The 26,630-nt window shown below is 33.2% G+C and overlaps 1 protein-coding gene across 2 annotated transcripts in view; it reads left to right on the top strand.

Annotated features, from left to right (window-relative positions):
• LOC148950806 (synaptogenesis protein syg-1-like) overlaps positions 1 to 26,630 on the top strand; it is a 113,646-nt gene that overhangs the window by 21,766 nt on the left and 65,250 nt on the right. For both annotated transcript variants that reach the window (XR_016141855.1, XM_089090016.1), the window contains exons 5-6: positions 7,848 to 8,042; positions 24,720 to 24,977. Coding sequence is in view for 1 of the 2 variants with exons in the window: in XM_089090016.1 (XP_088946142.1) it covers positions 7,848 to 8,042; positions 24,720 to 24,977 (453 nt within the window). In the remaining variant the exon portion in view is untranslated. The remainder of the gene's footprint in view (positions 1 to 7,847; positions 8,043 to 24,719; positions 24,978 to 26,630) is intronic.

The raw sequence follows: 26,630 nt of genomic DNA, 5'->3' as shown, positions 1-26,630 counted from the left end.
TTAACCAAACAGAAATGGTCTATTATCTGTCGTAAAACTAAACATGTCTTAAGAACATTCAGCAGATGGCATGGGCGTAGGGAGGGGAGGCAGGGGGCAGCTGCCCTCCCCTAGACCTTCAAATTTACATTAGATATGGCTGAAAAAGCAGATGGTTGGAAAAGCAGTTGATAAAAGGTAGACGGTTGAAATAACTGGAAATAAACAGAAATTTATTCAAACAAATTTATTAAATTAAAACAAGAAGCAATCATCCATAATGTATTGGAAAGATTTAGCTATAATCCAAGAAGATTAATGCTGAAGCATGTTGATGATTTTTAATTTTTGGTGATTACTTATTAATAAGGATTTCATAAGTATGATAGAATTTGCTGGCAATGTAAGGTTTTGTGAACTGCCAATATAACTTCAGCTCCCCCCGCCCTTCATCATAGAAGTGGCTGCCCCCCCCCCCTAGGCAAGAAGCTACGTACGCCCATGCCGACATAACTTCATCTCCACCTCCATCAAACTATCGACTGCCCCCCCCCCCTTAGACAATATGTTGCCTACGCCCATGGCAGATGGTGCCATTGACATAGTGAAGACCGACAAATAGTTAGTTCTTTTTATTTTCTTCAATCCATCGTTCACAGTTAAAAGGGTGTTATTGGCAAAAAGTAAAATTCAAATCAAATAAAGCTGGAAAGAAATATTTTTCCCCGTCACTGGAATGTCCAAACGTAAAACTGGGTGATTGTTTTATTTGGCGGGAGACAGCCATGACGTTCATTTTATATAATCTCGTTAATCAGGAAGCAAAAATAGTGGATGTTGACATTTCCGTCTGTTGGTTAAGTGTACTTTTATTTATTTTAGTGCTAAAAAAGTTTTGTGTTGCACTAGCTATCAGAATTTTCTAAACTTTTCACTCTGGACAAGAGAAATATAATGTTAATTTAAGTGTTGATTGTCATTGACGGAGAAATTTACATAAATGCATTTTTTGAGAACTATTTTTCGATTTAAACATCATCAACGACTCTGCTTGTTTCATAGGTTTTTGACTCAAATCTTGGTTTTCTCTCGAATATATTTAATAAAATTTGATATATTTCAAATAAATACAATTTGAAAAAATTATTTTCCATTTATAGTTTATTTGTGCTGCACTAGCTTTTGGAATTTTCTAAACTTTTCACTCTGGACAAGAGAAATATAGAGTTCATTTAAGTGTTGATTTTTCATTTCAAATTAAATAACTGACTTTCTCACAACTCTATTTTTTTAAACAATAAAAAACTTTAGCGTAAAGAGCGAGGCGTTGAGGAGGGAACAGCCCCTTTCATATACGGAATAATTTCTGTTTTCTTAAGTTTTAATGTTACTCCTTACTTTCAGTTAAAAAGCTTGTTTTTTTTGTTTAATTTTTGAACGTTTTTGAATTAATATATGTTTTGATTTTGGCTCACTGTACATGAATAATTAAAACGAAATTTGCACATTAATTTACTTTTATTTCTCAATAATTTACGTATATCTCAATAACAAGAAGAAAAAACAGTTTTGGGCTAAGTTCTTATCATCATTGAAAGAGAAAAAGTTAACATAAATACAATTTGAAACAATAATTTTCAATTTATAGTTTATTTTGTTTTATAGTATTAAAAGATATCTTGTCTGTATGTCTTTATAACAAAAAGAAAGACTTCTGAACCGTATATTGAAAAATAATGTTAATTCTTAGAAAATGTTAAAGCTTTAGAATCAGATCAAATAAATTAATGAGCTGTTTGGGCATGTGGCAGGGTATAAAACTGTAAGGTATTGAAACTAACTAGCAAATTTTTCAAAATAGCAGCGATTCTATAAAAATGATAATGATGGAAACAATCTTGAAAATGAAAAATCCTTCAGGTAGACGTGGTTTAAAAAAGTACAAAACATTGAATGGTAGATGAAAATATGGTATTATGAAGGGATAAAAATATGAATAAGATATCAATTTTGGAATGTGTATAAAATCTAACGAAAAGATGGAAAACTATTTATGAAAACCTAAACTAAAGCTATGGCTAAATTTGGATAAAATTAAAATATTTTAATTTTAAAATATTTTAAAATTTAAAATATTTTAATTTTAATATATAAAATTAAAAAATAATTTGAATAAAAATATTTGTGAAAACCTAAACTGTAGCTATGGTTAAATTTGGATAAAATTAAAATATTTTAATTTTAAAATATTTTAAAATTTAAAATATTTTAATTCCAATATATAAAATTAAAAATTAATCGGGATAAAAATATTTATGAAAACCTAAACTATAGCTATGGTTAAAATTTGGTTGTTAATTTAAAGTTTCATCACTTAATAAAATGGTTATAGATTATGTTATTGGTTATATGTTAATGGTTAACGGTTATATGTTATGGTTATATGTTAATGGTTATAGGTTATGGTATATGTTATAAATGGTTATAGGCTATTAAATAACACAAAAAAAAATTTTCACCTGAAAGGAAGAAGCCTCATTAAAACTGAAAACAAATAGAAATTGTTACGTATATGAGGGGTTACTCCCTCCTCAATACTTCGAGCTTTACACTTAAGTTTGAATTTTTGTTCCAATTATTTAAGAATGACTCCTACGACACAAGGACTGTTTAATTAGAACAAAAAGCTTTGTAAAAAAAATTAGCGTAAAGAGCGAGGAATTGAGGAGGGGGCAACCCCTTTCATATGCGTAGTAATTTCTGTTTGATTTAAGTTTCAATGTGGCTCCTAACTTTCGGCTGAAAAAAATTGTTTGTTTTTATTTAATCTCTGATCGTTTTGAGAAATTTTGCGAAACTACTCAGGGGCTCGTTTATGGGGAGGAGGGGATTTTTGGGACACAGCCAGGACGTGACAGACTAAACAGTCAAAATATTTATAGGCCTGATTAAAAAAAAAACATGTATACTTAGAAAGTTAGTATTCTAGTAAGACTCCTCAATAAGGAAGTCAAGATCAACACCTGAGTGATCGACTTCAGGGTCTATTGAGGCATAATCATTGTACAGTTTTAGAACCGAGTTGCCTCTTAATAGTGCCGGCAAATCTGGCTTCCTCTCCGCGTTAAATTCCCTTCTCCCACGAAAAATTCCTTCGTGGATAGATCCTACCAGGCAAACCCCAACCCCCTAAAAATGTCTGTATACTTCCCAACCCGATTTGCTAGAATTGCTGGTGCAATACGATCACTTCACCCCTAGGGGAAAAAACAAATAAACACGCATCCGTGAATTTTCTTCTGGCAAAAAATGCAAAATTCCAAATTTTCGAACTGTTCGTGGTAACGAACTGTAAGTAAGGAGCGATCCGGCTCAATAGTAACCGAATTTCTAAGAAACGGAATTTTGATACCAATAGATACATCAAAAGAATCAGATTTTAATGCTAATTTCAAATATATTAGTTTCATCAAGTTTAGTCATACCCATCAAAAATTACCTGAGAAAATTTGCCTGATTTTCGAAAAAAGAGGGAATCACCCCCTAAAAGTAATAGAACCTTAATGAACATCAAAACATCAGATTCAGCATATCAGAGAACCCTACTGTAGACGTTTCAAGCTCCTATCTACAAAAATGTGGAATTTTGTATTTTTTGCCAGAAGAAAGATAACGGATGCGTGTTTATTTGTTTTTGTTTGTTTGTTTTTCTTTTTCCCCAGGAGTGATCATATCGACCCAGTGGTCCTAGAATATCGTGGAAAGGCAAATTCGAACGGAAATTAAAAGTTCTAGTGCCCTTTTTAAGTGACCAAAAAAATGGACGGCAACTAGGCCCCCTACCACGCTCATTTATTCCCAGTCACCCGATCAAAATTTTGAGATAGCCATTTTTTTTCAGCATGGTCGAAAATATTATAAATATGTTTTTTAGGATGGCTTAATCCCCCAAAGCCCCCGGGAGGAGGGCTGAAAGTTATGAACTTTATCTAATGTTTTACATATAGGCCTAGCATTGGTTATTGGGAAGTATACAGACGTTTTCAGAGGATTTTTTCTGGTAGTGGGGGTCGGGGGTTATGTGGCAGGATCTTTCCATGGACGAAGTTTTCACTGGGGGAAGGGACATTGCTATGAAGGAGATGCCGGATTTCCCAGCATTATTAAAAAACGATCAGAAATTAAGTAAAAAAAGCAAAACATTTTTTCGACTGAAAGTAAGGAGCAACATAAAAATTTAAAACGAACAGAAATTTTTACGTATATGATTGGGTTCGCCCCCTAGTCAATATCTTGTTCTTTAAGCCAGAAATTTTTTTGTACTTTCATAAGAGCTATTTATTCTAATTAACGGCCTTTTTGATTGAGAGGTAGTTTTTAAAGAATTGGAACAAAATTCGTACTTTAGCACAAAGTGAGGTAGCGACAAGGAGGTGGACCCCCTAATATACGTATTAAAAACATATTAATATAAAAGTTCGTTACGTAAGTTAATTCGTAAGTTACAGTATATTTATTACTAATAAAAACAAAAATAATATGTTCGTAAATAAAATTTAATAACTTTCGAGAAAGCCATTTAACCAAATAAAAGTAAAATTAATATGCAAATTTTGTTTTAAGTATTCATGTACGGTAAGCCAAAATCTGCATTAATTCAAAAACGTTCAAAAATTAAATAAAAAAACAAGTTTTTTTTAACTGAAAGTAAGGAGCAACATTAAAACTTAAAACGAACAGAAATTATGCCGTATATGGTAGGGGCTGTCCCCTTCTCAGCGCCTCGCTCTTTATAATATAGTTTGACTTTGTCTCACAACTTTATTTTTTAAAACAATAAAAAACTTTAGCGTAAAGAGCGGGGCGCTGAGGAGGGGACAGTCCCTTCCATATACGGAATAATTTTTGTTCGTTTTAAGTTTTAATTACTTTCACTCAGTTAAAATTTAAGTTTAATTACCTTACTTTCAGTTAAAAAGACTTGTTTTTTTTAATTTAATTGTATATAGGAGCTTTAAGCCTCTACAGTATATTTTTTTGATATGCTGAATATGATGGCATGATTTTTATTAAGATCAGTTGATGTTTTGGGGGCGTTTCCCCTTTTTTCAAAAATTGGGCCAATTTTCTCAGGCTCGTAACATTTGGAGGGCAACATAAACTTGATGAAATTTATATATTTTGAATAAGCATCAAAATTTTATTCTTTTGATACATCTATTGCAATCCAGGCTCTGTTTCCTAGAGTTTGTTAACTATTGAGGCGCATCGCTCCTTACATGCAGTTCGTTGCCACAAACTGTTTGAAAGGCTCAGCGCATGTTCCGGCGAGCTGCTTCCTATGCATGTCAGACGAGAGCTATAAAAAGGAAAAAATACCGTAATTTTAATGCTCTTGAGGATCAGAGAAAGTACGCCCCCCTCCCCAAACACGAATTTAAAAATTTTCATTGTTCATTCAAATTATATTCACACGGAACCGTTTTGTAGGTAAACGAGTCTATTTAAGATAGACTTTATCTTTGAGTTTATTTAAGTGGAAATTACCTTTTAATCTTGGTTCAATTAGCTCCCGAATTCTAATTAAAGCTTAGTAGTTGTGTTTCAGGAGTGAGAGAGAAGAAATATAGATGTTTAGAATGAGCAATTAATTATACTTGTATAAACACAACCGCATGAAAGCAACTTTTGCTAAGAACATACCTTATGGTGAAAAGAAGATTTATAAAAAGAGAATAACACTTTCTGAAATATAGTGTTATGCAGGTCTTATTTTTACAATTTCTAGATTTGTTATAAGTTATGCCCTGGGGCATTTGAAGATTTTATGGAAGGGTTTTTAAATAGTTCAAAGATCAGATTTTAAGTGACCAAAAAAAAAAATGGAGGCCCGACCTCTCCTCCACTCAAAAAAATATTAAATATATTTTATTCCAAAACTTAAGGGAGCTGACCCCTGGCCCACTATCCATTTGTAGATAGATTTGAATTTAACGGTAAATTTAAACTGCCCTGTATATAGACTATATTTAGGCATTCATGGCAATATTTAAAGAGCACTCGCCCGCTTAGAACTGATTTGATTAGAACTGATTAGAACTGATTAGAACAAATTAGGTAAAAAAAGGATAAAGATTACGAAATTGGACAACTTTTTGGGCCAGGGAGCCAGGATTGGGCCAGGGAGCTGACCCCTGGCCCACTATCCATTTGTAGATAGATTTGAATCTATCTCTGATAGATTCATGATAGGCATTTTCTCGCAAACTGACAATGCATGTTATTGGAGGGCAAGCTAGTTGCCCTCCAATCACTTTCGACTACTAAAAAAGTCACTAGCCCTTTGAATTTCCAATCGAATGGGCCCGTTTTGAAGTGTCTACGACAACACCTTCTATAAAAATACACTGTCAAAAAAAGATCATGATATTTGGAAAGAGCATAAAAAAGGAACCTAATAGTACTACTCATTATGTTGTCCCCGGTACTTATGTATTATAGCGACCTATCTAAAGAAGTGAAGTTAGTGAAGTCTCAAGAAGTGACAATGCTTCGGTATTTCCAAAGTAATGTTAAAGAATAACTAAGTTACATAAACTAAATTTGTAGGGGTCGGTGAGAATCAGAAAACCCTATGCCTATCATTTCATATATTAAAAAATATATGAAAATACAGAGAGGGCAACTAGGCCCCCTCTCACGTTCATTTTTCCCAAAGTCACCCGATCAAAATTTTGAGAGAGCCATTTTGTTCAGCATGGTTGAAAAATATTATAACTATGTCTATGAGGATGAATTAATTCATCCACAGTCCCCGGGGGAAGCACTGTGCCTAATGTTTACATATAGTATTGGTTATTGGGAATCATACAGACGTTTTCAGGGGAATGTTTCCCCTGAAAACGGGGGTCGGGGGGTTATGTGGGAGGATCTTTCCATGTGGGAAGTTTTCATGGGGGAAGGGACACTTCCTTGAAGGGGGCACCGGATTTCCCAGCATTATTAAAAAAACGATCAGAAATTAAATTTAAAAAACAAATTTTTGAACTGAAAGTAAGGAGCAACATAGAAACTTAAAACAAACAGAAATTATTGCATATATGATTGGGTTCGCGCCCTAGTCAATACCTCGCTCTTTACGCTAAAGTTTTTTTTAGTACTTTCATAAGAGCTATTTATTCTGATAAACGGCCTTTGTGATTAAGGAGTCATTTTTAAAGAATTGAAACAAAATCGAAGTTTAGCGTAAAGAGCGAGGTATTGAATAGGGGGCGAACCTCCTAATACTTACGTAGTAAAAAATATATGAATATAGAAGTTCGTTACGGAAGTTAATTCGTAAGTTACGAATATTTATTACTAATAAAAACATTCCCAAATAAAATTATAGAGCTTTCGAGAAAAAAAGTAAAATTATTATGGAAATTTCGTTTTAATTTTTCATGTAAGGTGAGCCAAAATCAAACCCTGTATTAATTCAAAAACGTTCAGAAATTAAAAAGAAAAAACAAGTTTTTTCAACTGAAAGTAAGGAGTAACATTAAAACTTAAAACAAACAGAAATTCTTCCGTATATGAAAATGGATGTCCCCTCTTCAACGCCTCGCTCTTTACGCTAAAGTCTGACTCTTTCTCACAACTCTTTTTTTCAAAACAATAAAAAACTTTAGCGTAAAGAGTGAGGCGTTGAGGAGAGGACAGCCCCTTTCATATACGGAATAATTTCAGTTGGTTTTAAGTTTTAATGTTGTCCCTTACTTTTAGTTAAAAAAACTTGTTTTTTCATTTAATCTTTTAAAAACTCGAATGTCCTCAAACATTTATGAAGCAAGTATATCTTAGACAATTATACCATCTTATATTTTAAGGCAATCAGCAAATTGCCTCAATCTATGATCAATCTGATGATCCACTTGACGGCTTTTCAAAAGGCTGGAGATCGATCCTAGAACTCGACTATACCTTCCGAAGAGATGACAATGGTAAGATGTTGCGATGTGTTGCAAACCACGAAGCATTGCCAGAGAAAACTTTGGAAGCAAAAGCTGTGCTCAACATACAATGTAAGACAATCTTTTTTTAATTTTTTTTTGCCTAATCCCTTTTTTTTATTAATCTCTCAAGTTTTGATGAGAGAGTTCTTCCGTGATTTTTCAATGATTTTCTGAGGAGACACAATACTTATAGTAATAGCTTAATTTAGTTTTTTCAACCGTTCAGTCAATTTATGGTGGAGAGGGATTCAAAAACGGACACTTGTAGCTGCACAGTTCTTTCAGGAGGCACACAAACCAGTATTAGTTCTAAACTTATTAGTCATACTTCAATTCTTAAGCGGATTGATTTTTTTTTGACTGGATTGAAGTACACACCATAAGAATGATATTATAGACGCAGTCCTAATATAAGGATTCTATTCTCATTATTAGGGAACATATATTTAATGGGAGGGAATCGTCAGGGCTGTGTCTAGGATTTTTTTTCCGGAAGGGGGGTATTTTTTTTGGGGGGGGGAGGAGGGGAAGGAGGTTACAGGAAAACTTTATGAAACACACAAAGAAATTTTTATATGTATTTTTGTCCATTTTTTTTTGTTGTCCGACAAAATTGCGAGAGGAGGGGGGGGTAGTGTTCAAACAAGGTAGCCCTCCTCCTAGATAACGTCCTGGGAGGAATACAAGCCATTTTATCTATTTTATCCACGTAGATTGCATAGAGCAGGGCTGAATATCGTCGTTTTTCTTTTTAATTTGTTTTTTAAAAGCAAGTTTTTGCTTTTACATTTTGTAGTCACCCTTTTTTTAGTCTTGCAGAACGTGGAAGAATAAATACCAAATATTTAGTAATCTATAGCAACGTTTTCTTCATTTTTATGCCAAAAGGTTGTATTTGTTTGTTTTTTTCAATATGCTTCTTAGATTAGTTGTAAAAACATTTCGAAGTTATTATAAAAGAAAAGTCACCAATTTTCAACCATACTTTCATTCTTCTGGTTTACATCTGCTGATCTTCCCTTTGAGAATAGCTTAGAAAACAGTTGGTGGCAATCAGCTAAGAAGTGTGAAACCTCAGATTGGACCTTTAGGTGTGATATCAATAATTACTACTACAACTACCTTAATAACGGTTTGCTTAGTACCTTAGACCCTTTCTAGTAACGGTGAAAGGTTTCACCGTTACTAAGAAAGGGTCGTCCAATTTTAGTTTCGTGTTTTTATTTTAAGGTTGGTTTTATATTTTTATCAGTTTTACTCTGCACTGAGGACGGTCAAGTGGAGGTCTTGACCGAAATATTTGCATAATTTTCAATTTTTCCACTGGCTGTTAATTGTCCTCGTTTTCTTCCTTTCTTCGCGATTTTATGTTTTAGTATTTTGTAAGATTTATAGACCATCCCCTAAGTCTAAACAAGGGAAAATATAATATAAAAATCACTTTCACACGAAAAAAACGGGGAAAAAAGTATTATACCAATGGTCTATAACCATAGTCAATTCACCAGAAACATCTCTTTTAATCTTTCTTTTCTCCTTCAAAAATTACGTTATGCTTTATACCACGTTTTGAATTATAGCAGCCAATATGTCCTTTTGCATCGTTATCATTCAACTTCATTCATACCATTACTTTTTTCCCTACCCTTACTGCTATTATTGCCGCTTTCACAGAAAAAGTATTTTTTTTATCTTGTTTTTTTTTTTGGATTGGTAAAATATCAAACATGATAATAATGATAAGTCTTAAAAAATCTTAAAAGAGTCACACTAAAACTTTAAATGAACAGGAATTGTTCTGTATATGGGGGCGACTGCCCACTCCCCGACCCTTGATTCTTTCATTAAATCCTAGCTGCATGTAAAATCCGACACAAAAAGTGGGTTGCATGCTACAAAGTTGCTGGGAAATTATTTCCCAGCAACTTTCCCTGCAATTTTGTTGCTGGGATTTAAAATAGAGAGTAAAGAAGAATTAAGAATTAAGATAGAATTGGAATTAAGATAGAGAGTAGGGAACCGGACACCTACTCGTTATATTTAGCAACTTTAAATATGATTATAGTCACACGCAGTAAAGCAGTGTTCGTGGGCATAGATAGCAAGGCTGTATCCTCAAGGGGGGGGATAGGGGCTTTGAACTCCACCCCCATAATTTATGTCTGACTCGTAAAAATGTAACAAAATATATTTAAACAAATTTTAAAGTTTTTTTTGTAAACTACCTCCCCCCCCCCCCCGAACGAAAATCGTGGATGCACCCTTGATAGATTGATAAATAACAAAAACGAGAAGAGCAATAGAGAATTATTTTCATAAGACAGTGAAGATAATTTGAATGAATACTTTGGCCCTATGTCCATGGGCCGTCCTCAGCAAAAGAAAAATATATAAAAGTGAAAAGACTCACAACAATATGCGACCAATAAAACTAAAATGCAGTTTTTTTTCAAAACAGTCCTGACAACACTCCAGTGAAGTTCAACCAGTAGGCTACTGATGAATAAAACGACGTAAAACAAGGCGATTCATTGAAATGAAAGAAATATTAAATAATAAAACTATAATAAAAATAATAAATAATAATAGAAATAATTAAAAACACGTTCTTATTGCTAAACCTGCCTTTTTGGCAGCTAACCTCAAAGGTCTTTTTGTGACCGGTTCTGGATTTGTTACGACTGTTTTTTATATATTTTGTAAGGTAATTTGAACTAAATTTGCGTAAAAAGGGTTTAGAGAATATTCCCTCAAGTCCCTATTTAAGGAAATATTTTTATTAATCTTAAGTCTGATTTCAATTGCTTCTCGAACTATCTGTTTTATGCCTAGGTCATTGCTAATAAGGGCAGATTCTTTATAAAAGGAATTTTTTTTTACTTTTCTGTCTTGAGGTATGGTAACAGTAATTACTATAACAATAGTAGTCAACGGAGAATATCATCGTTATTTGAAGCGGCTATGTGGAGGGATGCTCTAAAACTTAGAGCCCCTCTATATTCCAGGGGGAGTCTGCCTTAAGCACAGGTAATAATAATAAATAAAATATTAGTAAATTAATAATGGTACAATGTTGATAATAACAAAAATAATTATAACAATAATAATAATCAAGGCCATATCCAGGGGGAGTTAGGGGGTTGACCCCCCCCAATATTTTTCGACTAATAAAAAACGTAACAAAATTACAATAAACAAATTTTTGATGCGTTTTTCAAAGTTTTTTTTTTAACGGAAAAAATTCTTTTGTAAAACACCCCCCCCCCCCTGAAAAAATTCTGGATACGACCCTGATAACAATATTAATAATCAATAGTAAATAGATCTTAATAAATTATAATAAATGCAAAAAAAATAATAGAAACGATAATTGAACTTCGTGGATGTTTAGAAATTAAAATTCACGATTACTCTCACTTTTTTGACGTGATTATGGCCACTTAATATGGCCACTTCTGCCCGTTTTCACTTTGGATTGGTTTATATTTCCCTTTTTCTGAGCATTGCATTATAATCTGTGCACGTTCTCAAGCCATTTTTTTTTTTATTAGTCTTTAAAAAACATAAAAAAAAACCTTTAGTATTATCTTTTTACTTTGAAAGTTTTTAGATAAAGCTAGGTTTTATTTTGTCACCTCTTTCCTTTCAACAGTTTATCGTCTGTTTTCTTTTTATGGATAACACAATGAAGAAACTAGAAAAACATCCTTCAAAAAACATGTATTTACTAGTTTACGTGTTCTATTGAGAAATGTGGATACGGAAATAAAGGAAGTACGATTTACGATCAAGATTTCTCGTTGAAATGGGGAGAAAATGGCCATTGGACCTTTGAAATCGACAGCTGGTTTTCCAATGGCAAAGGGGATTTATCCAAGTCCCAAGATGAATTGCGTAAAATAGATCACAGAACTTAGATTGGGACTGGGATATCAAAATTTAGGCGAATGGAAAAGGCCAAGAGTAATTTTTTACAATCAATGCTTAGAAAAATTATGGATATACTGGCAATGGACTTTAATATTTAGCTTGATTGGATGAGCAGATCGGAGGAGTACGTAAATAACTGATATGAATGACAGGGCTGTATCCAGGATTTTTTTTTCAGGGGGGGGGGGCGCAAAATAACTTTAAAAACGCATCAAAATTTGTTTATATTCATTGTTGTTATTTTTTTACGAGCCGAACAAACATTTCGGGGGTTGGGGTCAAACGCCCTAAACCACTCCATGGATACGACCTTGATGAATGATGATTTGTAGTTTAGTTATAGTGTTATCATAACACTATATTTGCAATGATTTACGTTCAAACGTTTCAGGATCATCATATATATAATTTTCAGAAATATATATTTACCCTGGTACTGGCTTAAAAAGTAATATTTGTCAGTTCACGGTTCAAAGTTTGAATAAAATTTGTTTGTCAATATTACAGATCGACAATATAATGTCAATACATATTAAAAAACAAAACAGATTGTAAGGAGTTTTTGTTTATATCTTATAAAGGATTCATAAGGAGTTAATAAACATAACAGATTGTAAGGAGTTACAGTTTATATCTTATAAAGGATTAATAAGGAATGTAAGGTGTTACAATTTATATATTATAAAGGATTAATAAAAAATCTAATAAAAAAATAAAATAAAATATATTAACTAATAAAAAAATAGGATTAATAAAAAAAATAAGGAGTTAATAAACAAAACAGATTGTAAAGAGTTACAGTTTATATTTTATAAAGGATTAATAAGGAGTTAATAAACAAAACAGGTTGTAAGGAGCTACAGTTTATATCTTATAAAGGATTAATAAGGAATGTAAGTAGTTACAGTTTATATATTACAAAGGATTAATAAAAAATCCGAAAGGTTGAATTAATTATTTATTTTTGGAGTTTTTATGGTTTGGAGCCAACATATTTCTTTTTGTTTTTTTTTGGGAGGGGGACAGTTTACTCAAAATACGAGTTCAGTCCATCTGTTCTTATGGTAGTAGGATTTTTGAAATAGATATACTATCTTGCTACATATCGAGCATAATATATATCAAAACCTACATAGTGTGTTTTGACACACCGATGCAAACTTACACTAAGTTAATTATAGATGTGATAGCTTGTGCCCTTCTTGTTGAATTTTTCCATTGAAAGTTCTTATGTTAGAACTACTTCTAGATTATGACACTTCCAGAGTTTTCTACCCCTAGCGGGCTTAACTTAGTTGCCATCAAACATCCAATAGTATTACTCAGCAAACTTCAACTAATCAAACGGTTAAAAGTTTAAGTATCACTTATAATATACCCTTATAATTTATATGGGTATCTACAATACCTACGATAATCATATATAACATTTCTTATAATACGACATATCTTAAACTACCAAAAGAAACATTTTATTTAGTTTATCAACACTCCCACACTCAAAATACAGTTATTGCTGTTGCATTTTTTTTTTTTCAATTGGCAAGTAGATCTCATATTTTCTTGTTCAGATTTTTCAAAAACGGATATAACTTGTATTGCCTCTAGGAAAAAAAAACTAAAAAATTGAAATTTTGTTTATAATGCATGTGTACTGTCCATGCTGCCACACTGTGCATGCTGCAGCCAACCACCATAGTTGTAGCGACTATTGCTTTTGTTATCACAAAAGCACCTCTTGCTTTATCTGTATTTCCGTTTGCTGTTCCAAAATAGCATATATTTTTTTCCAATTACCAAATAAAATCCATATTTTAACCTTTGGTATTTTTCAAAAAGAGACAAAGCTTGAATTACCTCTAGTTAAAAAAAAAACAACAAAAAACAACAATAAACTGACATTTTGTTAATACTGCATAGCCTACTGTGCGGTGTTGAACCAACGAACATAGTTATACGAATGACGATATTTACAATCCACGTCCCACTCTTGCATAATTCCCATTTTCTTTATTAATATTCAGTGTCTTTCCAGTATTATATGTATAAGTAAAGTAACTTAGCCTGTTGCCTTTCTCTCTTGGGATCTAGCTTGGTGGGGGCCCCTATTACATTCATTCTTGTTATTAACTCTTTGTCAACGAACTTTCTTTTGCTAGAGAAAAATCCTTCCTCTAAAGGATCAGTTACGATTTATTCTACTGACTTCCTTGCGTAAAGGAGTTTGTACCTTAGTGAAATAGAAATCCAGGTTTTTGTTTAAAACGTTTAGTTATGAATAAATTTTGTAAAAAAAGCTCTGTCGTTTCTATCACTTCCATTTATTGTGAAAGTTCTTATGTGCAGGGCTGTATCAAGGATTTTCTTCTGGTGGAGGGTGGGGGTATAGAATAATTTTTTTCGGGGGGGGGGGTACACAAAAAAACATGAAAAATTTTTATATTCATTTTTGTTACGTTTTTACGAGTCGGATAAACATTTCGGTGGGGTGGGGGGAGGTCAAATCCCCCTGAATATTACTACTACTCACAACTCGCCACAGCACCAAGCCGCCTCAGGCCAACACAGCTACGCATGCTCCTCCTCCATTCAAATCAATTCAACGCCTCCCTCTTTACCCTCTCTCAGAAAGTTCACATTTCCTTTAAATCTTTCTATATGACCTTCTCCCATCCCAAACGAGGACGACCTGTTTTCCGTTTAGTCCTAGACGGTTGACCGAAAAAGACAATCTTCAGCGATCTGTCATCCTACATCCGTAGAACGTACCCCCTGGATACGGCCTTGCTTATGTGCCAAAAGTTTCGCTACCTGATTTAGCAACTTTGTTACTCTCACCTTAAAATATCCAATAATACTGCTTGTGCATATACTGCTTTATCGTTGGATTAGACACAACTTGTGCGTAAGAACACATGCCATCGCTGTTCGAGACGTCCCCAATAGTCTACTACCGTCTGCCGTTCATTTTGAAAGCTGCTCTTCTAGGTCGCTGTATTCCTTCGTCAAGTAATTTTCATTACTGTTGTAACGTAGTGTGTACCGTACTTAAAAATTGTTTTATTTGCTAAGAATTATTTACTTCATAAGCAGGGACATCAATTCACGAAAATGCAAGGAAGTTTTCGATTTTTGTCTATGAAGATACAAAAAAAGGGTGTTAAAATCTGGAAGTGGAGCAATTGTGTTTTTTTTTTGCATTTTTGATGCAAATGCAAAAAATAATATTTTGAAAACTTCCGCCCCCCCCCCTTGAGTCAGTGCCCCCTTCTGACCACACTCTCCCAGCGAATAGTATCGTTCGCAGCCGTGAAAGAGATTCTTAACTCGTCTTTTTGTTTAACAATTCTATATTCTAAAACATTTTAACCCCCTTCTCCCCCTTTACAAGGGAAAAATTATACAAGAAGTGCAAAATTTTGAAATCTTTAGGAAAAGTATTCGAAACTCTAAAAAACGGAATTTTGATACCAATAGATACATCAAAAGAATCGGATTTTTATGCTAATTTCAAATATATAAGTTTATCAAATTTAGTCTAACCGACTCTAAACCATTAAAAGTTACGAGCCTGAAAAAATTTACCTTATTTTCAAAAAAGGGGGGAAACATCCCCTAAAAGTGATAGAATCTTAATGAAAATCAAACCATCTGATTTAGCGTAACAGAAAACCATACTGTATATGTTTCAAGTTTCTATACGCAAAAATGTGGGATTTTGTATTTTTTTTTGTCAGAAGAAAGATCACGAATTCGTGTTTATTTCTTCTTTTTTTCCCCAGGGGTGGTCGTATTGATCCAGCAGTCCTAGAATATCGTGAGAGGGCTCATTAGAATGAAAGTTAAAAGCTCTAGTGCCCTTTTTAAGTGACCAAAAAATTTGGAGGGCAACTTGGCCCCATCCCACGCTAATTTTTTCCCAAAGTGACCCAATCAAAATTTTGAGATAGCCATTTTGTTTAGCATAGTTGAAAATCTAATAAATATGTCTTTGAGGATGACTTAGTTCCCTACTGTTCCCGGGGGAAGGGCTGCAAGTAATGAACTTTGCCAATTGTTTATACATATAGTATTGATTATTGGGAAGTATACAGACGTTTTAAGGAGGGATTTTGTTTGGTGGAGGGGGTCGGAGGAGGGGGTTAAGTGAGAGGATCTTTTCAAGGAGGATGTTTCTGGGGGAAGGGAAATTTCTATGAAGGGGGCTCCGGATTTCCCAGCATTATTTAAAAATGATCAGAAGTTAAATAAAAAAAACAAGTTTTTTCGACAGAAAGTAAGGAGCAACATTACAACTTAAAACGAACAGAAGTTATTATGTATATGAGGGTGTTCCCCCCTAGTCAATACCTTGCTCTTTACGTTAAAGTCTTTTTTGTACTTTCAAAAGAACTATCTAATCTAATTAAACGGCCTTTGTGATTCAGGGATTTGTGATTCGAACAAAATTTGAACTTTAGCGTAAAGAGCGAGGTATATACGTAATAATTTCTGTTCGTTCTAAGTTTTAATGTTGCTCCTTAATTTCAGTTGAAAAAACTTGTTTTTCTTTATTTAATATAAACAGAGTTCAGCAGACTTCATGTCTGATTTTGTTGGACCTAATTTTGATGAAAATTATTTAGAGATTATAATAGTGTATTTTTTATTTGCTTTAATTTTTTTCAGGTTTGACAGTAGAAAATTATTGGTACTTATGTAGAAAGCGGTAGCAGTGCGACAATTGTATTGAAGATCAGATAGGATAAAACCTGGTACTTATACGAGACGCTGCATAAAGATAGGCGTTACAAAGAGTTTCTCACTCGGGGAGCTATATTTAAACTTCAGTTTTTTGAGGGTTTAGGGGGACTAAAAGGTACCTAAGTTTGGTTGATTAGATTAGGCTATAGGTTACGTATTTAGGTACTGTGCTAGAATTCAGGACACATGCGAGAAGTGAAGTTTGGTTAATGATAACGACATAAAACAAAATAGGATGAAAATATAATAATTCAGAAACAAGTTTGGGCTATATATTTGCATATTAGGGGGGGGGAGGGGCGTGGGGTAAAGCATAGCATATATTAAATACATAACCTAACCTAGGTGCCTGTTAGTCCCCTTAAACCCTGAAAAAACTAAAGTTTAAACATAGTTCCCGCAGTGAGAAATCTTTTGTTTATACCTTACTAGTCAGCGGTAACCTGTTTATCAATAGCATGTTTGACATTTCGATGCTGTCTTTTACCACGCATGTTTGCCGAATTTTAGCATAGTACCCGTATTTAATATATGCTATGCTTTACCCCTACTCCCCTAATATGCAAATATATAGGCCAAATTTGTTCCTGAACTGTTATATTTTTATCCTATTTTGTTTTATTTCATTAGCATTAACGAAACTTCACTTTTCATGCACCAACCGCTTTTTACATAAGTACCAAACTACTTTTCTAGCATCAAAACTAGCTGAAATTCCGTTTTCTAGTCATGCGTGGAATTTCTTAAGCAACATTCTCTATGAACTGAATTATTTATGTAAGAGTCCTGTTTGGCCAAAAGAGCGTCGCAAAATTGTGCACAATCATTCCCAATCTTGCAAATAGTGGGTTAAAGAATTCACGATAGGACGTGAAGGGACATATTCTTAGTAGATTTTTCAACCGTAAAATCTTGCAGCCAACCAGCCTTTTGGAATTTCTTATTTCATTTTGAAAGGGACAACTCTCTCGACTTTTAACTTATCGAACCCTCTTCCTTACACTCACTCTACAATTTTCACTCACTATATCATGTACTTGGCCAAAGATTTCAGAAAAGGCTGTACCAATAGAACTAAAGTATTTTATGAAGTGTGTAAAAAAGGTAGATGACTCAAAATGTGGTATAAAAATTAAGCAAAGGAGGTTTTCAACAACGTTGGTTTCCTGACTGTGAATAATCTTTGATCTTGGTTCTACTATGTAACCAAATAGTGAATACTAATTATAGCAATGAAATGATGTTACTGATATATATGTTACTGTGTGAATTCATATAAATACGGAATTGGAATTGGAGACATATTTTAAAATTTCAAAATAGAATTAAGTATACTTATGAATTTGTTTCCTAGGAAACAGACCGTATCTAGGATTTTCTGGGGTTGGGAGGTTGAAGGGGGAGGGGGTACAAAAAAACTTTAAAAAGCGCATCACTAATTAATTTATATGTTGCGTTTTTGTGAGTCGGAAAGAAATTGTAGGAGGGGGGCTTCAAATCCCCAACCTCCCTCTCAGATAAGGCGTTGTCTAGGAGGTACAATTTTGGAGATTAAAAATATATGCTATATAAAATATATTATAAACTATATAAATGTAAAGTACAGTGGTTCTGCGCGCAGAAGGTCTTAGGTACAGTTATTCTGCATATTATAAAGTAAGAATTTTTTTCTAACTTCAAGCTGGCCAAATACTTTACCCCCATCGCCCCCCCCCCCTAATGTGCAAATATATAGCCCAGATTATATATTTCCCATCTATTCTGTCACTTGTCAAGTCTCACACTACACCCAAAGAAAATAACGAAGAAACTAGTCTGTTCTCGAGTTTTACACAGCGTAAACTTGAATGAGTGGTGTATAATGCACAAGTACCGAAAAAACAAATAGAATATATTGTGTGAAAATATACAAAGTATATTTAGGTTTAAATCATAAAATGATCTGAGGCCGGCAAGCCTAATCAAGAAAAAAAATATATACTTATTGTCATATTGATAAATCATAGTCAAAACTAGTTACGATTTCGTAAAATATGCAACATTAACAAGTTAGAGTGAGAACCATTAGGTGGAAATCATCAATTTTATGAAAGGTACTAAAGTCATCGCACCTTATTTACTTTATCAGCATGATATGATCTAACCAAATTAGAAAAATGATGATGCATCTTTGGAAAATATCCTGACATAAAAGAATAATAAATCGGTCAAACCTTAAATCTCAAAGTTGAATGTAGTTTCTCAGTGTTGCCGTTGCGGTTGTGATCACTTACGTTACTGATCAACCGAATTTTCGTTTCTGAACAAATCTTCGGCAGAACCTATAGACTATTATGTTTTACAATTATTCAGGAAACATAATAAAATAAAGGAAAATTGTGTTTTTTTATAATAATTTGGTTAAATTAAATATTATAATTTGTTCAAATTAAATACAATAAACACAGATAAACATGAAAAACTATTAAGTATAAAGATTGATATGTTAGTCAAACCTAGTTGCGTCCATTCATGGAAATTAAAGGGGACAGGATATATCTTTTTAAAAGTCTATGGAGGGCAATTTTATTTTTATTTTTTCAATTTTTTGTTCCATGCATGTATTGTATTTTTTTTTTTTTTTATGTATCTATTGGTATAAAAATTCCGTTTTTTAGAGTTTCGGTTATTATTGAGCCGGATCGCTCCTTACTTACAGTTCGTTACCACGAACTGTTCGACTACTGATAAACGACTGTTAAATAAGTAGTAGTATTTTATTTAATAGATCAAAATGTTCGTGGTAACGAACTGTAAGTAAGGAGCGACCGGCTCAATAGTAACCGAAACCCAAAAAAACGGAGTTTTGATACCAATATATTAAAAGAATCAAATTCTCATGCTGATTTCAAATATACAAGTTTCATCAAGTTTAATCTTACCCATCAAAAGTTAAGCGCCTGAGAAAATTTTTCTTATTTTCGAAAAAAGGGGGAAACAGCTCCTAAAAGTCATAGAAATTTAACAAAAATTTGCCTTATTTTCGAATAAGTACTAAAAAACTATAGCGTAAAGAGAAAGGTATTGACTAGGGGTTCAGCCCCCCCTCATATACGTACTAATTTCTGTTTGTTATAAGTTTTGTTGTTGCTCCTTAGTTTCAGTTGAAAACTTGTTTTTTTATTTAATTTTTATCGTTTTTTAATTAATGTTTGTATAACATTAATTAAAATACGGCACCCCCTTCATAGCAATATCCATTCCTCCATGGAAAGATCCTCCAACGTAATCCCCGACCCCCCCCCCCCACTACCTGAAAAATCCCCCCTGAAAACGTCTGTATATTTCCCAATGACTAATACTATATATAAACATTAGGCAAATTTCAGAACTTGAAGCCCTTCCCCCGGAGACTTTGGGGGATTAAGTCATCCTCAAAGACATAGTTATTATATTTTTTGACCATATTGAACAAAATGGCAATCTCAAAATTTTGATCTTTGAAAATTTTGACTTTGGAAAACTATGATTAGGGAACTTGATTAGGGCACTAGAACTTTTAATTTCTGTTATAACCACTCCCGATATTCTAGACCCACTGGGTTGATACGATCACCCCTGGAAAAAAAAACCAACAAACAAACAAACAAATAAACACGCAACCGTAATCTTTCTTCTGGCAATTAAATAAAAAAAAGTATTTTCAACTGAAAGTAAGAAGCAACATTAAAACTTAAAACCAACAGAAGTTATTACTTATATAAAGGGGGGTTTCTTTCTCCTCAACACCTCGCTCTTTACGCTATGAAATAAGTTACCCCGGGCAATTACTCTTAACCACTCCGCGCGTATAATTGAGACAGAAAAGAGAAAGCAAGACATATAAAAAGAATTTTGTATAAGAATGGGAAATTCCCCACTGTATAATTTTCCCCGATAAGTTCGCTGCCTGGAAACTTCCCTCCCCATGCAGAATCTCCCCGTGGAAAAACCTTCCGGCAGAAAATTTGTTCCCCCCCCCCACCTCAAAATGTATGCATATATCCCATAACAAATACTATGCGCAAACAATGGGCACATTTTATAACTTAAATACCTTTTCCCTGAAGCTGGGGGGGGGGTATTTTATTTCCAAAGGGATAGTTATTGAGCCTTTCAATTATGATGAAAAAATGGCTGTCTCAAAATTTAGAACGGACGATTTGGGGGAAAAAGGGGAAAGGGGCCTAGTTGCCCTCCAATTTTTTGGTCATTTAAATAGGGCACTAGAAATTTTGATTTCCGCTCGAATGAGCTCTCTCCCGATATTCTATGACAACTGGGTGGATACGATCACCCCTAAAAAGAAACAAAACAACCAAACCAGTAAACACGCATCTGTGATCTTTGTTCTGGCAAAAAATACAATATTCCACATTTTTGCAGACATGAGCTTAAAACCTATACAATAGGGTTCTCTGATACCTTGAATCTGATGGTGTGATTTTCATTAAGATTACTTAACTTTTTGGGGGTGTTTCTCCCTTTCTTCCAAAATCAGGAAAATTGTCTCAGGCTCGTAACCTTTGATGGGTAAGACTAAACTTAATGAAATTTTGTATATTTGAAGTCAGCATAATAAATAATTCTTATACCACCAAGCTAATATTTCTATTTTAATATCTTCAAGCTTGATCTATAGCTTCAGTAATACATGCATTGATAGTTATTATGGTACTCTTGCATTATGGGCCTTTCTAAAAAATCAAGTTCGGTTAATGCTAATGAAATAAAATAAAATAGTATGAATAAATAATTGTTTAGAAACGAATTTCGGCTATATGTTTGCACATTAAGGGGTGGGGGGTAAAACATAGCATATATTAAATAAGTAGCCTAACCTAACTTAGGTATCTTCCCCCCCTAAACCCCCAAAAAACACAGTTTAATATCGTATACCCAATGAAAACCACGCTATCATTGCCTAGTCTATAGCGGTAAACATGTCATAAACGAGTTTTATCATTGCCTACTCTATAGTAGTTAACCTGGGAGGCCCGCATAATGCAAGAGTACCATTATTATTTTCTAAAGGGCACAAATCAAAGTCGGACTTGCTTTTGTGCGTTTTCAGAATTATCATTTTAATTTGTATCTAAACTAGAAATTTTTATGGGTAGTCACAGCTACCTCTGGGTATTGTAAATCATAGTTTTTGATAACCCTGTTTTTCTATTATCAGTTTCTGCTGCAGAGCTAAGAATGTTCTTAATGCATGATTATAAATGTTTTGTTTTATTAGTCAGGTTTTCTTAATAATATACCGAGGATAAATCCGAAGTAAATTTTATGCCAATAAATTTTTAGACCACCCTCTCTTTGCATTTACAATGTAAACGAAAATATATTAAAAACGTGTATTTTTTTTATTAAGACAACGAAAAATAAAATATTTTGGAATATAAAAATAATAAATAAAATACAAATGTATCAGCTTCACGTCCGGAAGTATTTATCAACGGAAAAAACTTGATTAAACTACATTAGTGCTATACAAATATTATACAAGTACATTAATATATTATAATATATTTATTATAAAAATATATCAAATATTATACAAGTAGGCTATAGCCTTTGCTTGTTTTTCTTGGTTGTGTTTTCACGTTTCCTTTTAGGCTTTTATTTTTTGTTTTTGAAGGCTTCCGATCGCGAAGACGAAATATAGGTATTTTCATTATTATTTTCGTATTAAAAAAGTGTTTTGGTTTCTTACTGACTAATTAAAAACTTTCGCTTGTTTTTAATATATTTTCGTTTGAATCGTTGTTTTTAAGATTAAAAATAATTTTCTAAGAGGAGTTGAAAGAAATAAACTGAAACAATAATAAAAGGATTTGTTTTGCTGCTGTTGCTAGAGCAGATCAGATATTTTCAGAGCCATGCACAACCTGCTGCATTGCCATGAATGAAATGTGATTTAATTTGTCTAAGACAAAATCGGCTTTTGGTTATTCTGGGCTTTCAGTTATCCCCCCCCCCCTCAGAGACGGGGGTGCAGGGTGTTTTTAGCCAAGCAGTGTGAAATAGGAACATAATAAGGAAATGTATAAATAGTAATATCACAAGTCGTATAAATTTTGACTGGGGAGGGGGCTCGACTAATGAAGAGGCCTTTAGATAAATTTTATCTAAAATTTGTTGCAGGCTGAGGGATACTTTGGGCCGTAAACCATTCGGTTCTAATTACACAATAAATCAAGGCTATGCACCTCTATATTTATAAGATTTCCAAAATATATAAAAACCTTAGCCTATGCTAGAATTAATTGTGAGGTAATAAATTTAACCTTTGATTTCATTTGAAAAAAAATATTTTAGGAATAGATTCATGCTCATTGTTACAAAGCAAAGTTTTCCTATTCAATACCTTCCATTGTGTAGATGGTTTTTGGGTTGTCACGTGGCATAAGAAATTCGAAACCTAACAGATTATAGTAATTCTCGAAGTAAATCCCCTGTCTTTTAAATTAATGACGACTCGATTTTTTCCTTTCCTTTCTCATATAGCTTAGTCAAAAGGCTAACCAAAGTGGTCGCAATAAAAGCCTTATAATGGATTCCTAGGGTGCTGGAACAGCTAAATGCAATATTTGAAAATAGAAAGGCATGCTGGTACTATTGTCCTTAATTAATTTAATGTATGAAGGGTGACTCTAGAGTGCCTGAAATACCTAGATGATAATCTCATTTATTGCAGCGTTTGGGAGCTAATTTGTCATCACTACTTACTTTTTTTATAAAAAAACAAAACAAAACAGAAACGACTTCGCTGTTATGTTTATGGTGAGTAATTTTGCGTCTCGTGTTTTTTCCTGTGTATTATTTCCCAGAAAAAGCTTGACAATTATCTCACAGAGAAAAATGCGGACCGCCGGTAAATAAATCTGATTCGAAAGCTTTTTCATTCTTTCATTGGCTTAATATTTAACGCAGAAGAGCCAATCAGATGGAACTTAAGTTTCCACTCTTGCTTAAAAGTTACATGGGAACATAGGGGAATCAATTAGGTTTTTAAAAGACGGGATTATTTGCTTTCCTTTTCAATATACACTTAAGAAATTATGTGATTGTCTTTCGAAAATATGTCAGAGATAAACTAACGAAACTAAAGTAAACGCTTGCAACAGAACTATAGGGAAGTAATTTTTCGTTTTCTCTTTGGTGATTCTATCTAGTTTTAGATTCATTAAATTTTACTTTTCATTCATTCTTTTATTATAGAACATTACCCAATTCAACTTAACAATGTAGTCCTGAAAAGAAAATGAGGCAAGCTATGTAATTTCCTAATGGCTGGGATTCAGTTTTATATATCTACCGAATTACATCTTTGGAGTTTGCTCTGCATTCTTAGATTGAAAAATACGTTTAAAATCGTTGAAACTAGGAATAATTTTCTATTTTTTAAGAAGGTTTAGATCATTCTCTAAGAGAAAATCTAAGTAATTGTATAGTTCAGGCTTAATGAATGAATAGATCTCAACAAGCGAATCTTATAAATAGCTGGTCCTTCGTTGCAATTAAATGCAAGTTTGTCGCAGGATTACATGTTTCAGAAACGGTACATAAAACCTTCAGTATGTTTTGTAAAACTATTGGTTTTGCCATATCATTAATGCTTTTTGATAAAAATTTTCTGCACAAGAATTTATTGCACGCTAATAAATCATTAGCTAAATACATTTCCTTGTGCAACTTTTACTTCTGGATTAAACGCCTATTTATTCTAAGCCTTCAACTGCAGCTATAAATAACGTTTATTACAGAGCTCGCATTATTATTCTGTGTTTTTAAGTTTACCCGTCCGACTATTATTTATGTTAACACTTTAAAAGGCTTCCAATGAAAACTAAGAGACAGACAGAGAACATTAGAACAATTTTATATTTAATGTGTCGTTAGCTCTTTACCATATATATATATATATATATATATATATATATATATATATATATATATATATATATATATATATATATATATATATATATATATATATATATATATATATATATATATATATATATATATATATATATATTTGTTTTTCAGATATCCCAACGGTTTCAATCAGTCAAGTTCCTGATGATATTGAGGAGGCCAATGACAGTGTTTTTGTGACCTGTGTTGCTGACGCCAATCCTCCAGCGACAATCATCTGGAGAAAGTTGGGAAGCCCTGAAATTGTTTCTATTCAAGATAAGTTGGAATTTGTACAGATAAATAGAACAAACTCGGGAACCTACACTTGTGAAGCAAAGAATGAACTTGGAGTTTCTGAAGTTATTCAAGTTGAAATCACAGTTAAATGTAAGCGAATAATTTTATATGCTAGAGATGGGAATAGTAAGACAACATGTTTTACCAGCTCCCAAATATTGTCTTGAAAATTCTCCTTTCCATTCAACCTCAAAGAAAGACACAGTTTACTTGTGAAATGCTGCGATTCAAATTCTTTTCGATCTCCAAAAATTGAAAAAAAAGAATCTCGCTTTGAGTTCTTTTTACAGCGCCAAATTTTTACATAGTTTCAAAGGGTAAGTACAATGGACAAAAAAAATGTGATTTAACCTTCCTTTCTGAAATATCCTTAAGGGATATTGCAACTGGCTTGCAAAAATGCATCAATAAAAATAAAACCGTTGGAAGAATTATAATCATATTTAAATTATATTTTGCAATGTGGTACTATAGGACAGGATAAACTTGGCAAGCTGTGCTTGCGAATAACACAGACAAATAACATAGTTATTCAATTGAATTTGCAGCTATAAGCGAATAATCTTGCTATATAGAGGCGGAAATGGCAAGAAAACAAATTTTGCCAGTTCCAAAATTTTGTTTTAAAAAAGAAATTTTGATTCAGCTTTCAGTTGAATATTTAAGTTTTAGCCAATAACCGTGAATAGATCCCGTTGAAAACTGAGTTAAGACGAAAGTGGAGTGGACCAAATATGGGGAAGGTCAGTTAAAATTACTGGTTTACTATATCACCAACAAAGTGGATATACTCAATTTTTGGGGGAAAGTTGCCTCCGTGACTTAGATCGAAGAATGTGCAATTTTTTACTTGTAATATTATGTACGGTTTATAGTTTCCTACGCTTTTGTTTGGTGCTCGTGTCTTGTCTGAAGCACGAATTCAGACAACCGACAGCTCTGTTGCGATACATAATATGTTCCGATAAAAATATGTTCCAATAACATGTCGGCAACGGGTTCTCATCACCTTTACTGCTATTATTTTCCTTATTTACCCTTCCGTTTAGTAGTTCATGTTTCCGTTTCTTCATCATATTTGGAAAAAATAAATATCCAAATGGGGGTAAATCCATTTATTTAGACAGAGAAAAAAAAACAGGTACAGAAGTCCATTCGATCACACATACAGCGACCGTCATCAGTAGTATTACTGAAATAACATAATTGAAAGTAGCAGTTTTATACATACAAATAAAGAACTTTTCGGGTAATTCCCAAAATGATGAACTTCCGGATTATTCACTAGATTATGTTCAGAGAGAGTTCACTGACAAAATTCATTCAAAGTCTTGATGTAAATTTCATTCTTTAATGTTGCCCAAAAGTAAAACAAATTTCCAATGAAGGTGGCAAAGCCTTCCGTGTCTTCTAATTGGAAACGAAATGTTGGGTTTATAGTTGCTCACTTGGATAGTCTCACTTGAAATTGACAGTGCAGGGCTTTATTCCGTTGGTTCAATGTTAATTAACCATACTTGTAAACCAGTCGTTTTGTTTATAAGACATACATCTATCAGAAAGAGAAGTATAATCTATCTATTTTAACATTTAAATACCCCAACGTTCCAAAAGTTGGGGTATGTGTGAAATTTTGAACAAGCCAAAGAGTTGTTGAGTCGCAGGATAACAGGGGCGGATCCAGGGTTTTTTTAGGGGGCGGGCTAAAATAAGTTGATCCGATAAGCTTGCGTTAGGAGCAAG

Source organism: Artemia sp. Qi Xiang Cuo, chromosome 6 (genome assembly GCF_049724085.1).
Source record: "Artemia sp. Qi Xiang Cuo chromosome 6, ASM4972408v1, whole genome shotgun sequence".
Taxonomy (NCBI): Eukaryota; Metazoa; Arthropoda; class Branchiopoda; order Anostraca; family Artemiidae; genus Artemia; species Artemia sp. Qi Xiang Cuo.
This window is presented reverse-complemented; position numbering and strand designations above follow the sequence as displayed.